Source organism: Andrena cerasifolii, chromosome 2, assembly GCF_050908995.1.
Source record: "Andrena cerasifolii isolate SP2316 chromosome 2, iyAndCera1_principal, whole genome shotgun sequence".
Classification (NCBI taxonomy): domain Eukaryota; kingdom Metazoa; phylum Arthropoda; class Insecta; order Hymenoptera; family Andrenidae; genus Andrena; species Andrena cerasifolii.
In genome coordinates this window covers 22156188-22180070 of record NC_135119.1, presented here as the reverse complement: position 1 = coordinate 22180070, position 23883 = coordinate 22156188, and the positions used below count along the sequence as shown (strand labels likewise).

The window sequence follows — 23883 nt, the reverse complement described above, 5'->3', positions numbered from 1 at the left end:
GACGTGGAAAACCTGTTTGCACTGGGACCTTTCACAAGCAAGAAACCGTTAATAAAGAAAGTACACCGAGAATGCACTCAGATAATCGCGTCGAGGTAGCAGGGATCACGGGAGGATCAACTACGTGACTCAACGGAAAGATTGAATCATCGAGCGAAAAGAATTTAAAGGAAGAGGTAAAAGAGGCGCAGGCTCGCGCGTGTCCTTGCGAGTCTATTCGCCGGGAAGGAAATTCGTGGATGGGCCGGCGAGGGACGCGCACTGCGAAAATAAACACGTAATACGGCAGGTATGTGCGGTTAAAGTGCGTATGTACATACGTAGGTTAGGCACGGAAAGTAGGTATACACCGGTGTGGACGGGACGATATCAAACGGCGCTATCGGGGGATCGGGGCGTTCGGGCGATCTCGGCTCCTGCCGATGTCTCACGAAGCGGGCCGAAAGCAAAGCGCGCGGCAGACGGTCTTCGCGCGCCGAACTATCTGGTTGGCACTCGCGTCGAGTCGGGACACTTACGTTCGAATTGACGTCGCAACGTCTCTCGGCTCTCATACCTCGTGTTTTCGTACGTTCCGGTCACGTTCCGCGATTGTTTTCCACGCGTTGCCCGAGTTTTGTGCTCCGTCCGGTTGGGAACGTCCCCGCGATCCACGCAGTTGAATCTCGGCCCCCCCCCAAAGAGGAAGTTGGACAGTGCTTTTTTTTCTGTGATGTGCATGAAGACGACCAGCAGCCACCACGACGACAGGATGACGATCGCCTGGGTCTGCATCATCGGCCTTTTGTGTTCGACGGCTGTTAAAGGTGCGACAGATCTGCAAACTTTCTTACTATAAAGTTTCTAACGCGTTCGGCGTGCAATGGTACACGCATCGTTACATTCGTGGCACTGTCCATCGAGGCGTCGTCAATGGAGTCGCGCGTTACGTTATTCGGGCGACCGTTGGTCCGTGCGCCGCTCGGTCGATTTACGTATCGAACGGTCCCGATTCACGATCCAATATTTCGGTCGGAAGGCGGAATCGAGAGGCGTCGAAAATGCAACGTGCTATCAGAACTGTAGGGTCTTGAACTTAAGTGGTTCACCTGTTAACTGGAAAAACGAGTTCACTTATCGTTGGATGATGCCTCCTAGGTTGGGTAATAGGAGTTCGCTTGTCGCGAAAGTTTAATAATTACTCTTGTGCCGAAGGAGTGAAAACGGGCACATTCGGTTTTGCGAATTTTTAATTGCACATTTTTAAGTGTACGGGTGGTGTTTCTGGGAAAGAGGTTAAAAGGATAATAGGAATCATGTGCGTCCGGAGGGGGGCAGTTGCCCCTCCCCCCTGGCTTTTGAGAAAAAAATCGCTTATTTTTAAAAACTGATCTTTATTAAGTTTATACTACAAAAGTGAACATTTCTAAATTTCGAATTTAAAATTTTATTTAAATTCACACTACAAAATGAGTTCAAAAAAGCAAGCGGGCTTCTCGTTTTTTCATTACTATATTTTTCATCAGCGTCACCCCCAAAGTTGGCCCCTCGTGGAAAAAAAGTCTACGGACGCCCTTGATAGGAATCGCCAAAAGGAAAACAAAAATGTTCTGATAAACACGAGTCGGTAAATTAATCATTCCTGACGCACTCTATTTGCTAGGTCGTTAGACGATCATTTTTTACATATTTTATAGAGTGACTGGTATTTTTAATACTTCTGTGTACATATCTACAAGTTGTGACCATGAAGCTAATACTAACATTAGGAATTAGTTTTGTTTACACTTTTAGTTAACATCAAGATTCATTCGATGTAGTCGTGGTTTTCTTAGACAATCACGAATTCAAACTTTTCTTCGTCTCTCTTACGATGCAGACAATTTTCCTGGGATTTCCCTTCGGCCTGGCGATAATTTAAAGCAACAGCTTATACTTATCCGAACGTAAACACAGCAAATACATTTGCGATCGAATCGCAAAGCATTAAAGAAACTTTTGATCGAGAATTACTTTATTAACTTACTAGATTTACGAACCTTTTCTTCTTTGAACTATTCTCTGTGCATTTAATTCGCAATAACGTGACAGGGTACGTTTTATGTCAATTTCACGAAAACACGCAACGGATCGTCGAATTTCGAAGTTTCATTGATGAAAATAATGACGGATCGATGGGCAGACGTGACTAACGCCAACTATGTATGGTTTGACTAATCGCGGACGTGACCAATCCTCGCCGAAATCATGGTCGATTAGTCAGCGAGACAGACTGGTGCCAGACTGATGACGTTAAGTTTCGACTGTTGTGCTCAACAGAAAGGGTTGAAATGGAATTAGGCTGGCTCGCAGCGCGGAAATTAATAGCTCGGGAAAAATGTAAAAGTAACCTTTACGCGTACGTCGGTCTCTGGTCAAACGAAACCAGACGAGCGACTTTGCAATTTGTCCGATCATTGCTAAGGTCAAACGATCTGTGGACCGAGACGTATTCACGGTCGTATTAATTGTGAAGTAAACGTGAATGAAAATAACATTGTTTACGGACGTACGCACGTTTCAATGAATCTTCAAAAGTCTTTTTCAAAATTAAAGAAAAAAAACTTGAAATTTTTATTGGTGGTCCTCGAGAAATGGTTTCCTCGGAAACCCATAAATAGCGTTGCCCATTTCCTTGGTATTCTAAATTCTAACACTTGCAACCGATAGCTTATCTCCCGGGGATTACTTTCCGAATTAGATACGGAGCGATCGTGCTCGATGCCCATGATAGTGGTTGGGAAATCGGAGATTCGAAAAAATTATCGAACCCGTTTGCGATCGTTCTCTCGTTTATTACCGCGCGATAATGGGTGATTTATCAACGCGATGCTCTACTTTCTCTCACTTGCGATTAGGTGAATTGTATCAGAGATTAATATAAGAACAGTTTCTTAAGATCGTATTCTACGCGAAAGTAGAAAGATGAGTATTCAATCGTTTTAGTCGGTTTAACATACGTAGTAGGAATGTCGATGCCGCAATAGCTGACACCCACCCTTCGAGCTAATTAACTTGAACTGAAATCATGCTTTCGTTTTACCGTTCACACAATTGCAAATTATATGCATCGTAACGTGGAACTTTTCCAAGGGGAATGGATTTCAAACTAGGGAAATAACGTTCCGGTTGACGATAATAATAGCATTAATTATAATCGCACCGAGCATTACTTTGTTTTAGTACTCGTCTCGTTTAAAGGGCACGTATAAATCCCGCAATTATCAATGCGTGTAATTGCCACTTATGTATATTCCGGTGTTGCAAACATAATTACACATAATCCGACAAATGTCCTTCAATTAAATTGTGCATTTATTCTGGCCCCAAAAAATTGAAAATGCGCAGCTTGGAATCACTGATTTTCTGTCATTAACAAACGAAAGTTTACATCCTCGATCCGTATAAATAGTAACAATGGTACGGTGTTATTATTTCGTGGCCTTCAGCGTAGAAATGCCTTCCATGTCAACTCTGTAGCGTAGTTCTCCGCCGCAACTTTGTAAAACATTTTGTAAACCCCGACCCTCTGTTTTTTCCATTCATTCGTCATGTTTTTACCCTCGATCGATGCGTATTTACTACGCATGAAATATTCAGGCGATGAAATTCTTCCATGTTTCTATTAGCTATTAATACCAGCGACGTAATTTCAAAGCATTCGCCAGAGTAAGTAGCGTCGGGAGAACTGCGTGGTGGCAATTATTTGAGATTCTATCGCGACCAGATTCCCCGGCTAATGCCTTAATACATTTTCACGTGGAAAGTTTGATACTTGGAAAAAGTTGTTGCCTTGTTTAGGGGGCGACGTTTCAGGGTCAGGCCATTTTCCCTTGATGGTTTATAAATTTTGTAGAGGTCGGATGGTATCTTGTTTGAATTCGATTACCATGCAAAACAGACGTCGCCCCTATTTCCCATCGTAGTATTATTTTCCTCGGCGTCGGTACAAAGTAAAACGGAACGGATACTTTCCCTGGAAGTAGATATAAAACGGAGCGGGCGTTTGGTATTTATCGATCTGCGTTATGAATAATGCTCGGCATCGAGCAACACCGGCCTTTGTTATTCATCGCAACGAAGAATGACTTGAATAGCGGCTGCTTGTTGCTCCCGAGCCCTCTCAACAATTTCTTACACAACTCCAGGATATCGTTGTGATTACGAGGGTGCACTTAATTTTATCGGATAACATTGGCAACTTCACAATTCCTAGTTTCCTTTTTTTTCCCCCAACCAACTTTTGCGCAACTTTTTCCTGGTTACGCGTAGCTTCTGCTCTTGCATCGCGAACCGATAAGTACGAAGAGGTAATAATTAAATGTTGGTCAATATAACGCAATAAAAGCAACGAGCCCCCGGGTGAAACTCGTCTACTAATTAATGCTCTGGTATATCATAATTACTCGCCATAAACTTTATTATCGGCGAGATGAAGGGGGTGCGAGGATGGGAAGCCAAGGCGGAAGTTCAGCGCGATCAGGCATTTTGTTTAATAAAATTAGAAGACGCGGCCTGGCCGCGGCGTTGAAATCTCGTTTCAGAGCGTCAACTTTCGCCGAACAAAAGCGCTCGAAAATTAATTACCTGACGCGCGTCAAGAGTCAAGGTGAAAATTATCGCCAGGGGAATTATAATTTTGCCCACGTGCACGGCGTCGCGGAGATGCCGCCGAGGGATACGCCTCGCGTACACGGAAAGTTTAAGGTCACATTTACACGAAATGCCTTTCCCTCTGTGCGACTTGGATTTAACTCGTGCTTACCTTGAGCTGCAAAGAAAGGTCGATGCAGATGATGCAATCAAGAACGTTAAAGGATAGAGTAGCTCGCTGAAGCGATGCAAACCATGAGCAATGTAAGGTGTTGTAGAACCTTCAACCAACAATCAAACTCGGCTGAAAATTTGGAAATTTTCTTGGAATAGTCAGGAGACATCTCCGATCTTCGATAGTTGATTGTCTGCAGATCCTAGTGTTCGATTATCGTTCGAGGAATCAAGACGAACATTGACTACGTCACGTTGCAAATAATAGCCGTTGTTTTTTCTCGTCGTTGAGACGTTGAGCCGCCATCGTGATTTCTTCTGCACGACGTAACCACATCCTTTTACGAGAATGCATCTCGATTCGAAAGATTCGGTGAGTCAACGTTGATCGATGAGCTCGAGTCATCAGTCCAAGGATAAGGTCCCGCGCATCTGTCTCTTGCACCGAACACGCGACATCGCTGTACGTCCGCATAGAATACCCAGGCTATATACAGGTCATTTCAGGGTCTACTCTAGATAATCCAGTTTCGTAGCCCACGCATACCAATAGTAGAGATGGTTAATGTACGACCTGCGGACGGTCAGAGACCCCATCAATCCTCCTCCAGGCTATTCCGAGGAAAATTACTCGAGTTTAAAAGGAGATTTCATCTAGGGGACTAACTTGCGAGTTCAACAAAGAGACGTCTGCATTATTGAAATTTGGAATCGTTCTTATTAACTGGAATCACGAAGGGCTGAAAAATTTCATAGTGAATTTCTGACGTGTCCTCAGTTTGCATTCAGCATTAAGTTTTGGAGTGTTACATGGTCTTCCCTTTGATATAAAGGGGTGGTTTGGAGTATGTTTGGACTTTGTGGTGGGTTTTGCAGTAGGTGGAAATTAATTTCGTGAATCTGCTTATGTGAAATTTCTTTTCAATAGATTTGTGTTTTCTAGTAGCAGTTTTCCCCAAAAAAAACATATTAGATTATGAGATTATAGAACCGTTGGAATGCTTTATCCAAGGCGGAATTATAATTAAACGTGATCTACCGAAGATAAATTTCAAAACAAACTTATCTTCCATTTAAAAGGTGCAGGGAAAGGAAGTGCCTTGTTATCATTATTGATATGTTGATACCAGGTTTCGAAGTACGATTATGTGTCACTAGGCCTTGAAAAAGCGATTCGCTGACGTTATACGTATAGAATCCATGTGGAATGCGTGTTGGACATGCAGTGAATAAAAAAAGTATTCGGACACTTTTTAGAATCACATAACTTTTTTCAAATTAATCCAAACGACTTGAGTTTTTTGAGAAGCTAGGAGGATTAGTTTGCTAAGTGACGTGTTTCGTCGTTTTGAAAAAAAAATGCATTTGGTCAGAATAGCAAAAAAAAAATAGTAAAGGTCGTTTTTTAAACTTTTTTTTGTGAGCCTGTACTGAAAATTCAAAAACCCCGTTTGTAGATTGAAGTAAGTTACATACATGCCTAAAATTTCAATCTACAAACAGGATTTTCGAATTTTCATTACAGGCTCACAAAAAAAAGTTTAAAAAACGACCTTTACTATTTTTTTTTGCTATTCTGACCAAATGCATTTTTTTTTCAAAACGACGAAACACGTCACTTAGCAAACTAATCCTTCTAGCTTCTAAAAAAAACTCATGTCGTTTGGACCAATTCTAAGAAAGTTATGCGATTTTAAATAGCGTCCAAATACTTTTTTTATTCACTGTATGTACTTAGAAGTAGGACGATCCTCGAATTTGGGAGTTCGATAGGCAGCGGGCGAACAGTATCGCTTTACGTTAACGAAATTAATTTCAGAAGAATGTACATTACGCCACGGAACGTGCCACAGAACGACAAACTAATTGCTACGCTCCTGATGCAACTAGAAAGGCCTCTGCATAATACACGTCCGTCCTCGTATGCTTACGACAGATGCAATTTCTATTACTCAGGCACTTCTCGCCCTTCGATCTTACACGTTCCATAATTAACTTGTTCGGTAGCCTGTTTTCGTTTCCAACCAGAATTAAACATTGCAGGGAATGCCGTGAATAGTTACACGAGCAGTAGTGAATTCCCAATTCAATATCACGCAAGTTTCCCTAAAATAGCCAGAACACAAGTGGTCAAACTTTAAATAATTACAATGGAAGGTATAAAGTAGCATTCCCATCCAGAATATCATAGTTAGCTCTGGTAATGACTGCAAGCAGTGTAGGAGTTGCGCGATGAGTTCCTGTAAATGTAATTTGTACTTCCGCGTACAAGTGATTCATCCCTTACTCCCCGAAACGCAGGCTTACGTGTTATCTTCGTAATACGTAACACGGTAGGCTACGGAATGCTCGGCTCGCTCAGCCGTTGGGATTCTGCTAACCGCTATCGATATTCTTCAAAAAGAACCATGCGGTTCCGTGCCCAAGAACTACGTCACCTTATCGTCCACAGTTTCACGTGTCTCTCGCTTGGAGTCACACGTTCCATTCGATCGATTCCTCTATCGCGTCGCTGATAAATTCCCACGCGATCACGGCGCGTTGTTTGCAGAAGCGGCCCGTGATTGGACGGCACGTGAATTAAACGCGTCTTGCGTAAAAAGCACGTGACGTTCCGTCATGATTACGACCTACTTTAGCGGTCGTTGACACGGTTCTCCTTCGACGAATTGTGCTCTCCGGGTTAACAAAGGCCTCGCGGCGGGCCATAGGCATCGGGGGCCTGTTACCCGCGCCGAGGGTTCGAAGCAGCCGTAAAGAGCAACGGTCAAAGTCGTGCCAAGCCACGAGAGTCATTTTGATGCGGCAGAAAGAAGGTGAAACGCCCCGTGAAGAAAAAAAGTTACGTGGCAGGTGCGTTCTCCCATTGCTGCGTACACACGTCGCCTCACACACGCACATCCTCTACGTAGACGCGGGTAGGACTATATATACGCCTATGACGACCAACAGGTTCTCTCTGGAACAGGTTTCGGTACCTATTTTCGGTCCTCCTCCGCTGCCTAAACTCCTCAAATTACGGTTTAACCAAGGCAGTCTCTTGCCACAGGTCCGGTCCTTCTTTCCCTTGCCCTTGGCAGGGCGACCCTTCTCGGACCTGCGTAATTAAAACGTGCGGATTATGGCGTCCCTTCTTATATACCTATTATTACGTGGGGCGTTCTTCCAGGAGCGGGTTGGCGCTCAGACCTCCGTTCTTCATACTCCATATGGAGCTGGGCCCGCCTGGCACGTGCTGCGCTGTTACAATTTTATTTCCAATCTCGCGGCATTGTCCGGCTGCAGTTAGTATCGCATGAAAATATCATCATTCGGACGATGGCTGCGCACGATAGCCTCGTAATAAAGTCATTTAATAGTTTAAGCGAGGTGCACAAGCGGCATATGCGTTCGCGTGCACACAGACGATCGCGCACGCACAGTTTGATCGCACGCGCGTCGATATCATCGCGTATTTTATACGGCCGGGTCCGCGGCCGAGCGTTTTCTAAAGCGACCCGGGACGGTTAAGCTGCCACGAAAATACGTAGTACCGTGTCGGACGGTGTGCAGCCACGCATAATTAATGAAAATCGAGATTCATGGTGATACGCGTTACTCCTGTGCCCCGGTTGCCGTTGTCGCGGCTGCTGGGTCAACGTCCCGCGGTTGACGATTTCACCATCGATGCGTACCTCCGTCGAAACGAAAGGGGACGAGCGGCGTTCGCCCCGCCGAAACTGATGATTCACGCGGAAAAGTTCATTGCCGAAGATTTATCAAGCGACGCGTTGCATTTACCACGAAAGTTATAACGTGTTAGAAGGCGCGGGGTGAATGCCACGCTTTTATCTCGATCATAAATATCGCACGTCCAAGCGTTTAAGTAAAATGCATGCATCACTTTCGCGCTATTAAATGGCAGCGAATTTAGGAGACTGCGCGCCGGGTAACCGATACGTTTCGAAACGACACGAATTGCCGATGTTTCTTCTTGTCGCCGTGACAAATCAGCCCCGTTCGCATTTAATGCGCGATATGTCGCGCTCAAGTAGGCGTAGGTAACTGCGCGCGTTTCGATCGAAGTTTAATTTCATTTGGAGTCGGCACACACCGTCCCGTGCGTGACACACTTCCCGGGCTGTTGATTCTGCCGCGATACACGGCTCGCGAAAGGTGAACGATTAGAAGCAACGGAAGCAAATTGGCTGGTCTAATCGATCGTACTCGATGGCGGCGGTCAAAGAACATCGAGGGGCGAACTTCATACCGTCAAACGTTACGCAGGTCTCGGTTAATCGACGGACATTCGCGCAGGGCTTAATTGTACGTGGCTAAGCAGATGAAAGGAGGATATTGACCCGCTCCCAAAGAGCACATGGTCACGGAAAGGGACCTCGTAAAGTGCACGCGAACCAAACGCCGCTCGCACGCTCGCAACTTTCCCTCCCGATGGTTACGCAATAGAATTCATTGTACGCAACTCCGTTTGGTCGGTCGGTTTGGTCTCCCTCGGACGATGGAAGCTTTACCATTTTTCCAACTTCCACGCGCATTAATTCCAGATCGTACTACTTTTTGTCAGACCGCGCTCAATTATCTGTTACATTCTATTTGGAGCATTTAGACGAGCGATCATACAGAGTACACTATCTTTTGCTGTTGGTGAAAAGTTCATCTGCAACTGCGGGGCTCCTGTTAACACTAGATCTACCGAGGGGGGTAAAAATGACTTGTTTGGCATTTCTTGTAATCATTACTCATTTCCAGTACATTTTGTTTTCTAAAATTTTGTATGACTTTTTCTAAAATATCTACATAATTAATTCTGTAAAATAGTTTTGACCTTCGTTTGTTTTTTCTTTCAAATTTATATGTAGTATACCTACATACACCGAGATGGGTCATTTTGAAATTTTTAATTTCAGAAGTTTCTCGTATTATTTTCGTATAGTTTAAATACATTTTTAGGAAACTAAGTATATTTTCATACATATACGTTGTACAAAAATTGCCATAGGATACATGTATTATGTTTGCCCAATTTCTTCATTCTTCTACCAAACACATATTTCGATGAAACGTGAACGGCGTCAAATAGCATATTGTACTATAATAAATTGTACGAAGAATATTTGTGGTACATGTAATAAACGAGTCTGTGGTGCATGCTCTGCTAAAATAATTGTAACGTGTAAATAATGTCTTTGAATTTTATGCCTAATTATTTTCAAAATTACTATTGTTATTATTTATTTATTTATTACGGAGCAAGCCCAATTTATACAATAAAGAATACAGTAGCATACGTACAGGCAAGAAAAAAAACAAAGTATCTAGCCGCAAAAAAAAAAAGAAAAAAAAGAAGAAAATTTTAAGCCGAAAAATCAATGTTTTTTTAATATAAATTGCCAACGCTGACGATCCGATTTATAGGATAGCGAGCACCAAACTTAGATTTTATGCTTGAGCAGTAAAAAGATGTCCTTCCTCTTAAGTTTCTGCTGGATGATGCATAGAGTGAGATATCCCGCAGGAGCGAAGGACAGTTAATGGAACCATTAACAATTTTAAATAAGAAACAGAGTATATATTATATTATTACTATTATTATACAGTTTATATTCAATTTTCGCTCAGAAAACAGGAAAATATATAAAAACGCAATAAATGACTTGTTAATTTAAAAAACAAGTGGTTTTGACCTCTCCGGTAGAAGTAGGTATACGTCAATCGTTGGTTGTTCTAGTGTTAATGATCTTTACAGTGGTTCGATGCCGTTTAACACCGAAAAGCACAATGTTTCGTTGGATCGGCAGACAGTATGACAGTTTCACGTCCATCGGTGGCATTAATTAGACTGCGTTAGATGCACGTGAATGGTATTCGTTGAACGATCCAATTACGAGCGCCGTGAAACCGTGAATTCTGCGAAAGAATTCCGAGTCAATTATAACCGTATATGCCACGGTTTTCGCAACCGTTCCGAGTCGGCTTTCCTTGTTGCGAATGGAATCGCGGACGAGAACCGCCCGCGTACACGAAGGCAGCTTGCCAAGTTTCTCCTTTGATCTGGGATTTTCGCGATATGCCTACCATCTTGATTTTATGGACGCCCCGCAAATCTTTCCGTACCGGCGTCCGCTATTACCTCGGCGACGCGCGTTATCATTATCGGGATTGGATAACTCGCCGCTGACAAATTTCATTCGTTACCCGTTCGTTGTGTAGGTTTTTAATTGGATTTTAATCCGCTTTCGCGCGCTACGCGGCTCTGGGGCAATGTTTCAGTTGAGCTCGCGCGTTGCAAAAGTGCGTTCCATTGAGGAAGCGGCGGCGCAGGGAAAATAATTAATTGTTCGTTACGCGTATTCATTGGCCGTTCCTGCGAACCTTAGCCCGAACAAGACCCCATAAAAACTGTGGAACAAATCACAGAACTGGTGTCGAGCGCATAAATGGTGGCGCATTGAAGACCGCAACATCCCCCGTGGTGGCCATCTTTTGGTTTACGTAGACCGTATCGAAAACCCATCGACCGAGATAAATATCGACTGTGTAATCCGAATTGCATTTCGTATTTCACGCTTTCGTTTCGCGGCACGCGCGTATTTTTCCGCAGAATGTGCGCTGGTTCGAAACCAGCTGCGTTTAGGCATCAAATTTTCTCCGATAAGATCGCCCGCTGCAAATAAGATTGGCGCGATGCAATCCGCGATTCGCGCAGATCACGTGAGCCTGTAATGCCATTAAAATCGTGCCATTTCTAAGCGCAGAGGACGGTGCCCCGACAGGGCAGATTAAAAACTCGTAACGTGTTAGGAAAATCAACTTCCCCGAATCGCGAGTGTATCGTTATCTGGATCTCGTAACGCACGGGTAGACGGTGACTTTTATGCACCTCACTGGGCTGAGATGTGTGCAACAGAGGCACGCACGTGTTGCATGTCGGCGTAAACCATGTAACTGTTATGGGCAGCGATGGGTTTCCCCCTGGAACCACGAGGTTCTGCTACGAGACCGTGTAAGCCCAAGAGAAACGAGTCACGGCCACCTAGAGAGCTGGCCCACTCGTGCCGCCAGAAAATACGTTTTCGGGGCCACGCGTTCGCTGTAAATCCACGCGATAGATCTGTTCCGAGCGTTCACCGGATCGTGGAATCCGCTTCTTACAATCGGATCTGTCTCCCGCACCCGCGCACCATTGACTTTAAACTTTAAACGTCAGCGCACGCACGCCCGATGCACTGGCCTTCGTCACGTCGCGTCGGTTCCTGCGTTACGGTCATAGCTTTCAATTGGATCTGCCCATGTCGCCGGCAATGCGCACGAGCCGCTTGAAATCTATTTCATCTAACCAGGCGGCAATAAGCAAGGTCGCTCGGGAGACATAACTCCTGCCATTCAACTACGCGCGCATGTACGCGCGTTAGTGAACTTCTCGCTGCGGCAATTGTGTCGTCGATCAAAAAGGTCAAGCGTTGAAAAATGCGAGAGGAAGGAACAATTAGGCGAGGGCGCCAGCGTAGAGGCAAGCGAGCCGTTAATTAGCAAGACCGAGTAATGGCCGTTAATCGCGTTTAATTCGACGTATAGAGCGTGCTGCGAGAGTTTGCGTGAGCAATTCGCTCTCGTGCTCCTCGCCGTTGCAAGAAGTCGTCGCCAGGCCCCCGGTCAATCCTGGGACAAGCGTAAGCGTGTTTTTCGTGGCGTGCTCGTGTAGGACGTGCACATGCAAGTGCACCCGGGGCATACACGTACTTACGTACGTATGCAGCCGGCAGAAGGGGACCGGCGTGCCTGCAGACTTACAGATCAGTGCACTGTTATATTCCGCGGGCGACTAGACCTCACGGGAATTGGAATCAACTGCCCCTTTCCTCCGGTATATCAGTATCATTTTTTCCCGACAGAAAATCGATCAGCCGGCCGCCGGTATATCGCAAAATATGCCTGGCATAATTTAGAACCCTGCCAGCGAACGGCGGAGGATCGCCTTTCACTGGTGGGCACCGAACCGACGTTTGTCTCCAATTTTTTAATCCCGCTGCTTATTTCCATGGCAGAGGTGAACGCCGACGTACGAGCTCTCGCGCGTGTATATTCGTTCCGTGCGGGGTGCTGCTCGATATGCAACACGTGTTACTTTTCACTCCACTTGTAATATTCAACGGGGAATGAAAATAATTTATCTCTTGGTCGGCGTGCATTCGAGAACGTTGTTTGGAAATACGTGGGAAGGAAGTGCGTCTGTGTGCATGATCGGTAGGATAGATCTTTCGACTACTTTCTTACGAAGCGTTCTGTGTACAGTAGGGGTGACGCGAAAAAAGTTTGAAGTCGAATAAAATTTTTCCCTTTCGATAGAAATGTGTGGAAATAGATTTATAATGTAATTTGAACATTACTATTGATAAGTGACGAATAGCAATACTTAAAATAAACTTAAGGTGTATTAAAATTCAACTCGAAAAGAAAATGCCAAAACGACTACTTTACCCCATATATGGGGTAGTGAGTTAGTATCTGGGGTAAAGTGAGCTGAAATAAAATACGAGTTTTAATTAAGGATATATTATAGGTAATTATTAACACCTTGCGCTCCGATGACGTGTGTAGCACGTCAGTTTCTGTTTTTTTTTTAACCGTGGTTGTCAAAAACTGTGACAGATTTTTCATTTTTTTTTGAGGTTCGATTCTGTTCCATCACGCCGCGTGGTTTCCCAGCTAGCTCACAGGTTAGGTTATTGCGCACATCACTCGTGCATCTTTTCTTTGCAGCTCAGTTTACCCTGGTCACTTTGCCACTCAGTGGAAACTTAATTATTTAATAATGTTAGGATTAATGTTTTCTCAAACGCGTGTACATGTATGTTTATAAACTAGTCACAAACGCGCAGAAAAAATTTGGAGTTAAAATAACACATTTAAGACTCATTTATCCAAAATACTAAATTGAAAAGAAAACCAATTGGAAGTCTCTAAACCTTCATTTTTAATTTTTTAAATGAATTTCCAGTTTTCGATATCTGAATGTGCATAATTATCACTGTGGTATTACACACATTTATTACGTCACCAAAACTTGTTAATATATTCTATTGTTAAAGAATAAATTAAGAAAGCTCATCTTACCCTATAAGATGGACGCGGAATGTCACTTGACGCAAGTTCCGAAGTGTCTTTAATTTTCTGAGTCAACAAGATAAGTTATCGCGAAAACGCTTGACCCACGGTCAATTTCAACGGTTCACTTCAGTCATTTCTATTGACAATCGGGGAGAAGGTGATTGAACCCCAGTTGCATCTGATAAATTAGCACCGTTGCGAACTGAGCCGCCTCTCGGCCAGCGTCAGAAACTTCGTGACAATGGGGCAGAAAGAAAGTCGGGATAGAAAAGGGAGAACTATGAGGAACAACGAGGTAGTGTCGCCGCTCCGCCTGCTGCGACGAGAGCAAGGTGGATCTCCGCGTGGCATGCCACGATGAAAGTCGTGACTCGCTTCTCTCTTCCACTCTCATACTTCCTCGTTTGTCGGGGCCAGCGAAGCCTCGATGGAACTCGGTTTAGAATTTATTGTCTCTCTTTCCAAACCGACATAATTGCCTTCCTTCTCTTGACGATTCCACGGTTTTTCTTCTTCGACACAGTTGAACGAGCTTCGCTGCTTACCCGTTTATTCTCAAGATGGATGAGAGTTCAGCGTCCACCCGATAAAGAGCACTCGATTGTTGCTCGCGTCTTCGGACCGAATTTGTCACCTAACTGTTGAATCGGGGCACTGATTTTTATGCCCCCCGCTGAATTAATTTCATTCAAGACCGTTATCGCGTTGCCCGGTTCGCATATAAACGGTTCCCGTTAATAATGATATATAACGATATTCCTGATTACGCTCATTACTTGCTCGCACTCGGCATTTCGTGTATTCACAAATTTGTACGATTGCCCTTAAATTCGTTTCCGTATAAATTGATATTATGTTAATCGGCGCATTGTATTAATGTTATGTTAATACATCATTATTACATGCCGCAGATTTGTGCTTCATTATGCCGCGCGCAATTATAATTGGCAACGTTTTGTATCGAGTTTCGAGAAGATGCAATTCTAATTAGTAAAAGTCCCGGGCAGCGGCCGATCGATTGCAATGCATATCAAATTTTACAATTATCCGAGTACTTCATTATGCAATTACAAGCGGCGGCTAACGAGACTGTTAGCCGACGAGAGGCGAACATTCGCGGGCAATCGTGTCGATTGCGTAATTCGCAGCCAAGATTTTCCACTCTGTTGATTTCGTGTCACGGTAAGCCTGAAGATTACAGAGTCTTCGTGATTCCTGTCCGGCAGGATAACGGGAAAAATTGAAACGAAAGTTGATCACTGCGTTCCATTATTCGAAGACGTTTTATTTTTCATTACAGACCTCGGCCGGGATCGATGCAATTCCTCCCGCGAATCTCCCGCGTCCATCTTTTTTCAATTTCCTCGCTGGGTATAGGTACGTATACCTGGTCGCGTCATTCCCGTTAATCCACGCCTCGCGTGCAAGAATCGCCCGCGCCTCCTATTTCCAATCATCTTTTACACACGAAGCTTTTTACGATTTCAACGGTCTCGCGAAGGCAGTAAAAAAAAAATATCGTGTCTCGATACAAAAATGGATTTCCGTGTCGTCGTTCCCTCGACCGGCGAGCACTGTACCGACGCCGGATGCGCGCTCCGTGAGCGAAATTACCAACGACTCGCGCGTTCCATCACGAATCGGTTACTCTCAAGGCTCGTCGGCGGTTTACGCTTCTGTATGCGACGATCGGCATTTGACCACCGTCGCGATGCTTTTGGGTGTTATAAATTAGAGTGGGAACGAGCGGAGTATAGTAGGAGGGGGCGAGTACAAAGGGTACACACCCACGCGTGGAGCCGCGTTTTACTTCACGGGTCCTTCGTCTTCCAGGGACGCTCGTTCCACCCTCGGACGTTAATAAAGTCTTCTGTCCCCTCCTCGTGCCCCAAAGCCGGTGAATTTCCATCCTCGGGGCCATTCTTCTTCCACGAATGTTCCTTACCCTCATCTCGCTCCTCTTTTCCTGCCGATCTTCCACTCCGGCTCGTCTCTTTCCCTCCCGCTACGGGCCGGCTCTCTCTCGTTTTCGCCCGGGCCATCCATTGCCATCATAGATCTGCATCGTCGGCGGCGGAGACGGTGTGCTCCTCGTAATTACCCCGTCGCTAGTGCACTCCGGAGGCCACTAGCCTACCACATTGATCGGACACTTTCACACCGAGGCACACATCGAAACGCGGTGGGCGCAAACGCAGACGACCCTGTCCGTGGTACATATAATGCGGGCCCATCCCCTAGCGGGGATCTATGAGAGAGAATCCTGGTCAATTACGTACTCCATTCGAACCACCGACCCGCCAACTGGGTAGATTTAAACGGTTGTTGGGTTATCGACATAAGACGGCACGAAATTCAAGCGCCCCGGCCTGGCCCGAGCGTCGCGGCGCCCACTGACGCCGACAAATATCGAACGCTCGAGATCTGCTTCGCGAAATTCGCGGCCGTAGATCCGAGGGGTAGGCTATGAAGCACCGCGAATCGAAGCGCGACGGTAAACTGCTTTCCGATTCTCGAAGGATGATGGGCGATATTTCGCGAGCCGTTTACTTTAAAAGGATTTGCTTCTGCATCTTCGGATACTTTACGAGCGTGTCAATTTCCACGGGTCTTTTGTACAGGATGTTTAACTGTACGTACGAGCTTAACTGGTTCGTGGAGTTCGTAGAACGTTACACAAGTTTCTACCCGTGCTGTGATCCAGGGTGAGAAACGCAGTTGCCGATTGTACTTAACCCTTCGTGGCCACGCGGGGTGTATCGCACCCCGGTATATGTAGTTGCCAATTTCTCTTTAAATTTATAGACCTTAATAATAAAATTTAAATTTTTCCTGTGAATTTTAACCAAAAAATCGCTTTAGCGCACAGCTATTTTTTTTCAAATACCAACATATCAAAATTTACATTTGTAGAAAAAGACTATTAGAGCATTGTATAAGTGTTACGAATGTACAATTATCACTCAAAAGTGTACAGATTCAAAAATACGAAAATGGTAACTCAAAAATGACGCTGGGGTGCAGTGAACCCTATGTGACAAATTTCTGATCATAAGAAGGTGTGACCACGGGAGGTTAATATTTATACAAATCCGTACAGTCTTGGTGGGGCGTGGATGACCTTAGCCCTTACAATTCGTTGGAGGGTGACTAAATCAGTTACTATCCATGACTCTATGACCTGGACTTTGTACAGAAAAACAGGAATGAGTAATTTATTTGGACGATGCAGTTTTCTGCGCTTACCCGCCAAGTCCTTTCTATCTTTCCGAAATAATACATATATTTACGTTCGCTCATAGTGGGCGTTGTACGTATCGAGTCTGTTGGTCCAGCGGCGATATTCGGCCCGGGTTGACCCTAACGAGAAACGAGCCCTCGTTTCGGCTCAAGGCAACGAAAGACAGAGCAAAGCGAACGCAGAGGGTGGGGGAGGCGCACTTTTACTCGTGATCGTTATACTTCCTGGAACCTTCGCGAAGGTACCAGCAAGGAAAGCCGGTCGACGGGTTCAAGGCTGCCTGTGGGGTTCAATGATCCTCGAAGTGGGCTCCGCTCTTCGCGAGCAGCTCAAACACTTCGAGAAGCATTAACTATTTACAGGAGAGAGTAGACCGTCCCTCCCCGGCCCGAGAAATGGTGCGTGCTGGTATCATTAAACCTATTCCTTTCCTTTCGTTGCCGCTACTTATAATTGTTCATCACGTTTTCATGGCTCGATAATGGCAGTTGTCCCTCCGGTTTCTCAGAATGTATCCCCTAATCGATGCTCCAACTGTTAAGGTACCACCTAACCACAGACACAAACTAAAGGCAATCCCAATGGAGGCTCCAACGTCTGCGATAAATCGGACAGGTGTAGCGTGCCCACGATAAAGAAGTCAACCGTTCAGCGCACAGTGGATCCCTCGAACGGGGAATAGAAAATAATTTCGGTCTATCCCGCGGCGGGGGACAGCGAATAAAGCGTTCTCACAATGGGCGAAGGTCTGAGCATAATACACGGCGTTGTTCGGTAACCGCTGCGCTCTAGAGACTCGGGGCCCGCGGTACGAAAGGATTCGAGGCGATGTAGCGTCGAGCGTATCGTTGTGTTCTCGCAGCCGACCGGGCCCATATCTGTGTGAGTTTACGTGAATCGGACCCGAAGGTGGAAGGAGCGAACGAGGGCCGGGGAGGGAAAGAGAAGCGGTCGGCCAGGTAAGACCGGTCGAACAGGTTTCTTGGGTCGAGTAGGCGAAAGCCTCTACTCCGTTAGCCTCTTTCTTTGCTCGGCGATGGCTGGACTCTCGAGAGAGAGCCGCGGGACACCTCCGCGCTTCGTGCATCCACGAATCCTCACCGAGAATCGCCGAGCGTATACCGTACAACGTGTCTCCGACCTTCGCAGCTGACAATAATGAATCCCCGCCGTAAAATAACGTGAAGATACCCCAGCAGAGGAGTATCCTCGCGCTGCGGGTTGAAATATGCGCCGTTGCGCCGTAAAATGATCAAAGTTGGCGCCCCGGTCAGCCAGAAGTAACCGTTTCGTCGTTTCAACGTGGAAAGAGCCCACGACCACGTATCCTTCCCGCGATTGTTGTAAAACCTTCCATACCGGTGTCGCCCCGGCGTGTACTTCTCCCACTTTTTCCGCACCTTTTCCCCCGTATTTTATAACGGAGCGCCGTTGGCAATCGCACACACGACGTTTACCGCAGTCTCCTCTATATAATACGTACCTTCTAAACTTCCCCGACGGCTCGCCGAGGCGTGGCTCCATCTTTTTCGGGAAACCTGCCAAGATCACTGTTTATAAACGTCCTTGGACGCGACGTTCCCTGAGACCCAGGAACAGGAAGCTGAGTCGTCCTTTTTGACAGATGTTGGCGCGCTGTGTCGAGGCGATATCGGTCCGGTTCCACCGCTACGTACATTTTTCTCAGCGGAACGATTCGGTGGGAACGTGACTGTCGGCGTACGGTTGGACCCTCGGCGGGTCGGATCAGAGTCTTACAATGCATCGCGGAGGTTATACGCTGGCGCGGAGCACTCTTTTTCTCTGCGCGCACCTAACGACGCGTCGTATTCGCGACGGTCCCTGACGGGGAGAGAGATAAAAGATCGGGGACCGAGATTCGAATAGTTTTGCAGTCCACACCCGAATCGAAGTTTCTGGTTTAGGGGGACGTAGGCGGGGGCCTATGACAAAGAAGATCGCGTACGAGATTCCAAGCGTGGTCAAATAAAACCTCGCTGGCCGTGATTTACTTATCTTGACGACGTCGAGCGATAGCCCCAGCGTTTTATCGCCGCGCTGGGAGAGTTTCGTTTACGGAACGGTAAAAGCCAGAATGGAGAGGACGATCTGGTTGTGTTGGTCGGCGTTTCTGTAAAGACTGTCCTCCCTCCCCCCCCCCCCCTCCCCCCTCCCCCCGCGTTCTGCGCCATTGATCAGGAACGAAGAATATCGTGGAACGATACGATATCCGATCGAATGGCTGCTGGTATCGAGAAACGTTAAATTTACTGGTACGCCGGTGCGCAAACTCGTTTCGAACCTAAGCTTCGAGCTTGCCTCAGTGTCCCGAGCCACTCGGACGGTGGTCCGGCGATCTCTCTCACCTGGCTCCGGAGTTTGCTGTTCCTTTGCTCGCTCCTCGCTGCTCTCATTCCTTCCGATAAAACACGTCACGGTTTCGTTAGCGTGTTCTTTTTTTTTACCACGAGAGAAATAAATTACGGTATCTCTGGATAATTTCTCCGGGGGGCAGTTAAATTGTATCAATGCTCCATCGCTGGAGGAAACGATGGCGATAGAACTGCCTTCGAGTCTCCGTCAATGGTACGAAGTTTCAATGCGTTAGATGCAGCCACCGATAAGATAAGAAGTTACGTCCCCCGACAGTGATAACTGCAAAATACCGGCCACGTATTTTCCATGTACTCCTCGGTGTAAAAACGATCGGGCTCCGAAGCGAAGTTGGAGGAAGCAGAGACGAGGCGTACCCGACGATTCCCTCCTCGGGACGCTTGCCAGGATTTCTGTTTACAAACGCCAAAAATGACAAAGAAGAACCGACGATAGAAAAGTTTCTCATTATTTTTATTTCCATGGGGTTCGTTCGGCTCGCTTTGGAACTCGGCCCCGTCCTTTGCGAGTCGCATCTTTGGTGTATCTTATCAATTCGACTTTGGAAAGTTTTCCCCCGAGTATCCAGGAAGATTTGACGAGCTATCTTGTCCGCCCTTGGCATCCCGTCGCTTGCTTGCTTGCTGCGCAGCTATCCACGATATTTATCGTGTAATTCGAATTAAATTGATCTCGGCCGATCGAAACCGGTTAACGTTTTCATTGCTTTCTGCTCTCCAGACAGTTAGCATCCTGTCGAGTATATTGATTACACTGGTATCGAAATAAACAGAAGTGCGCCACTGCGGAGCACAGCTTCTTTTTCTTCTAAATCACTTAAGGGGTTATACCTAGTCAGACGGCCGAAAAGAGGCGAATGTTTGTGATTTTTTTTTTGTAAAAGCGGAAGCATATATTCTTACAGAAACTTTTGCACTTAAAAGAGCAACTTTTAAAGAACATTTGGTAATTTTGTCGTAGAAAAATATGTACGGTTATAATAAAGTAACAACCCACATCTTAGAAGCCTTTTTATAAATTTGCTTTTGCTGTGAGCACTGCTATTCGGAACCAGATTATCTAAAATCAAAATACAAATAGATTTCGTTAATATATTAATGTATCCTCTGATTGACGGTGGGAATTTCCGAAATATTAATTTAAAACAAAATGACGGCTATTTAAAGTTGAAATTCTGATTTTTTCACGTGATTTTTGCACGAAAAAATTATTTTAATTAAAATTTAATTATTATTTTGCTCACCGCAAAACCAAATTTTTAAAAAAGCTTCGTCGGTTGTTACTTTATTATAAACGTAAATATTTTTCTACGAAAAAATTACCAAATGTTCTTTAAATGATGCTCTTTTAAGCACAAAAAGATCTGCAAGAATATATGCTTCCACTTTGTCAAAAAAAATTCACAAACATTCGCCTCTTTTCGGCCGCCTGACTAGGTATAACCCCTTAAGGGTTTCTTCATTAACGCTCCCAATCGTGTGCACCTCGTACTTTCGAAACTTTTCCATGGCTGCCTATCGTTGCATTCAGAACTGGCGGAGTTTCGTTTAGAAAATGTGTTTTTTGTTTCATTCATCGTCTTAACGAGCCGGGTTAAATTAAGTGTTAACGCAACCTTTGAGTTTGGAGCGAAAATACACTCTTACCGCTGGATTCCAGGCAGAAGTTCGAAAGTTTCCCTCTGAATTAGTCAGCAGTTTTTTCCCAAACTTCCTGATACAGGCGTAGCGATCGTTCTCAAGAGATCCGCGGGCAGCTCTTTGTTCCGAGTGGCTCAGCGAATTCGCATGCAACCATTTATGCCCTGCACGCGTTGCAGTCGTAAACGTCGCAACCAGTCGAGCAACCGTCGAGTCTTTAATTTGGCGTATTTAGAGCGGCACACGCGGGGACTGCCGATTTCGCTACAAATTCTCCTGACTAATACGAATCAGGACATTTTCCACCTGGTGACTGTCAATAGGCTTGTTACGTTTTTTATGACACTCCTATCTTCAGAAATAACGTCGCTATATGTATAGTAGTTTGCTTGCTGTATTAAACTCGACGGATATTTTCGCGAACGCAGAGCCTACCTAATCTGCGATTCGTACACGAGCTCATCTGCGAGAGGTATAAAATTTGCCAAGCTCTTTCGATTAACTGTACCGTACATAGTTCTGCTGGCGAGTAACGCGTCCCAGTAACTTCTGACGTGGACCGACGGCTGATAGCCGAGAAATTTTCTAACAGAGTTCGCAGTGGGGCAGCGGTGGGACGATATCAACCGTGCCAACTGAAATTTCATCCCTCGTGGATCGTGTGTGTGCATTGTGCATGCAAAGTAACGCGGATACACGAAATTGTTGCACGGAATTTCAGCGGCGAACTGATTTCCGGCAACCGGCAGCCCCGTCGCGTCGCGTCGTCTCCGCTCCCGTCGTTTCGTTCTTTCAAGGCGTTCCTGGAACGCAGTTGAGAACGATTCTCGGAGAGATTTGCTGCGTAATAGACTCTCCGCCTCCTTTCCCCGTGGTTCCTTCGGACCAGTTGTGGATCGCATAATAAACCACCAAAGATCCAACGCACGGGACCCACATGGAACGACGTGGTCGTCGAAACAGAAAATAGAAGGAAGACGGAGCTTGTGAGTTACGCGAAGTCTTCGTTGCATTGAAATGAAAAGTAGCTACTTGTCCGTTGAGGTTTTTCAGTTTTCCCTTAATTAATCAGTTAAGTAGCCTCCTAATAAAACATGTACAGTTCCTAAGGGTGCGAAAGTGTTTTCATCTTGCAGTTTTCAATGCAACGAAACTCGCGTTCTCGAAAGGGGATCGGTCACGATAGGTGGAGTTTAGCTAGACGCTCGGTGGCTGGACTCTTCGACATTCGTATTCCCAGGGTGGTCCGGCAATTTCCACCTGACAAATTTTCGAGCCAAGCGCGAGATTGTCCGCTTCCGAATTGGCTCGAGAGCGATGGCTCCGGGGGAGGAAAATGATCGTTTGGGGTGCAACTTGGACGGCCACGGTCGCGATGACGTAGACGATCCTTTGAATGGCCTCGTTGCATGCAAATGAATCGCGGGCCATGGCGATATGTAACCGCGGTCGAATGGAACACGCTGAAGATTCGATCGGAAGGCGGCGGAGGGAGCGCTTGTCGCGCGTGACGTGAATTAGTTTTCGGGAACCAGTTCCAACCACCTTCTTCTACTAACGCTTCATTCGAAGGAATATCAAACCGTCGAACACACCTGCTGGAGCTGCTTCTCCACCTGCTAAAGGTGCGCGAGGGGCTAGGCGCGTGGTCACGGTTCAATCGCTTTTGTAGCTTTCCACGATCGTAAGCCAGCCGCGCTGTCAGCCATTGTCCTAGTTCCTAATGGAATATTGGAGAAGTAGAGCCGATCCCAATTAGAGACCTCGTTATCATAAGCGGCCCGTGGAACACTGATAATTCGGAGCGAACGCGAATTCTGTTTTAATACGATTTGGGGGCATCCGATCGTGAGCGTGTCAAACAGCATCAAGGTATCGATGTTCTTGCGACGGTATCGATGCCGCCCGACCCTAACGATACTACCTGCAATCTCACCGAAATATTGGTATTCAAATACAATGCTACATTGAACACGCCCGATGCCCGGAAGCTTCGGACCATATCAACAGTGATTTCAAGCCCAAAATCCGCAAATAGTCGATGCGGTGAATTAACGTACCTGAGCTGCAACTTTGACAGCAGGCGATATAAAATCGAATCCTATTAAACGCGAAAGGAAAGAAGCGACTTTAATGGAGGCCGCGAGCCGAGCAAGTGAAACGCAAGTGTAATTGATCGGCATTCGAGCCGCTGCACCGTTATTATTTCAACATTCCCGGCCGGTTTCAACATTCCGCGTGATTGCGCGAGAAGAAGGACGAGAGAGGGAGCTGCCTCGGAGCGGCACTTTGCCGGGAGTTGACGATGGAAAAAGGCTGAGCTAGAGGACCTGCTACGAAGGTTTTCTCTACGTGCCGGCGCAGCTGAAGGAGCAAACGAGCGTCACGCTCTGCCATTTGTAACTTGACAAACTCTCACGATCAGGGGCGAGGGGGGGAGGATGGGGACGTTTGGAACGCGATACGTCTGCGAAGGTAGCTGGATTTTCTTGACGGGATTGTACATGCGCCACGGTGTAGTACCGTTCGTCCGTTCCTCATACTCGGCGCGTCCGCACTCGTTGTAGCGGCAACTCTGCGAGAAAGTGTTTCCTTTCGTTAAGTTGTTTTCCACGCTTCGCGGATAATCCGCGCGGGGGTCCCGCGCGTACCCGCGGCACGACCGGTGGAACAACGAGGAAACGAGGAAGGCGGAGAAGCCGACCTCCGTAATAT

At 46.1% G+C, this 23883-nt stretch overlaps 1 protein-coding gene across 5 annotated transcripts in view; it reads left to right on the top strand.

Annotated features, from left to right (window-relative positions):
* The first annotated feature begins 444 nt into the window (after positions 1–444).
* Fas3 (fasciclin 3) overlaps positions 445–23883 on the top strand; it is a 352366-nt gene continuing 328927 nt past the window's right edge. For 3 of the 5 annotated variants that reach the window (XM_076831169.1, XM_076831166.1, XM_076831170.1), the window contains exon 1: positions 446–806. In XM_076831169.1, the coding sequence (XP_076687284.1) occupies positions 713–806 (94 nt within the window). In that variant the 5' untranslated portion in view covers positions 446–712. Of the gene's footprint in view, positions 807–23883 lie in introns of all 5 variants that reach the window. The other 2 variants (XM_076831167.1, XM_076831165.1) reach the window with 1 other exon arrangement.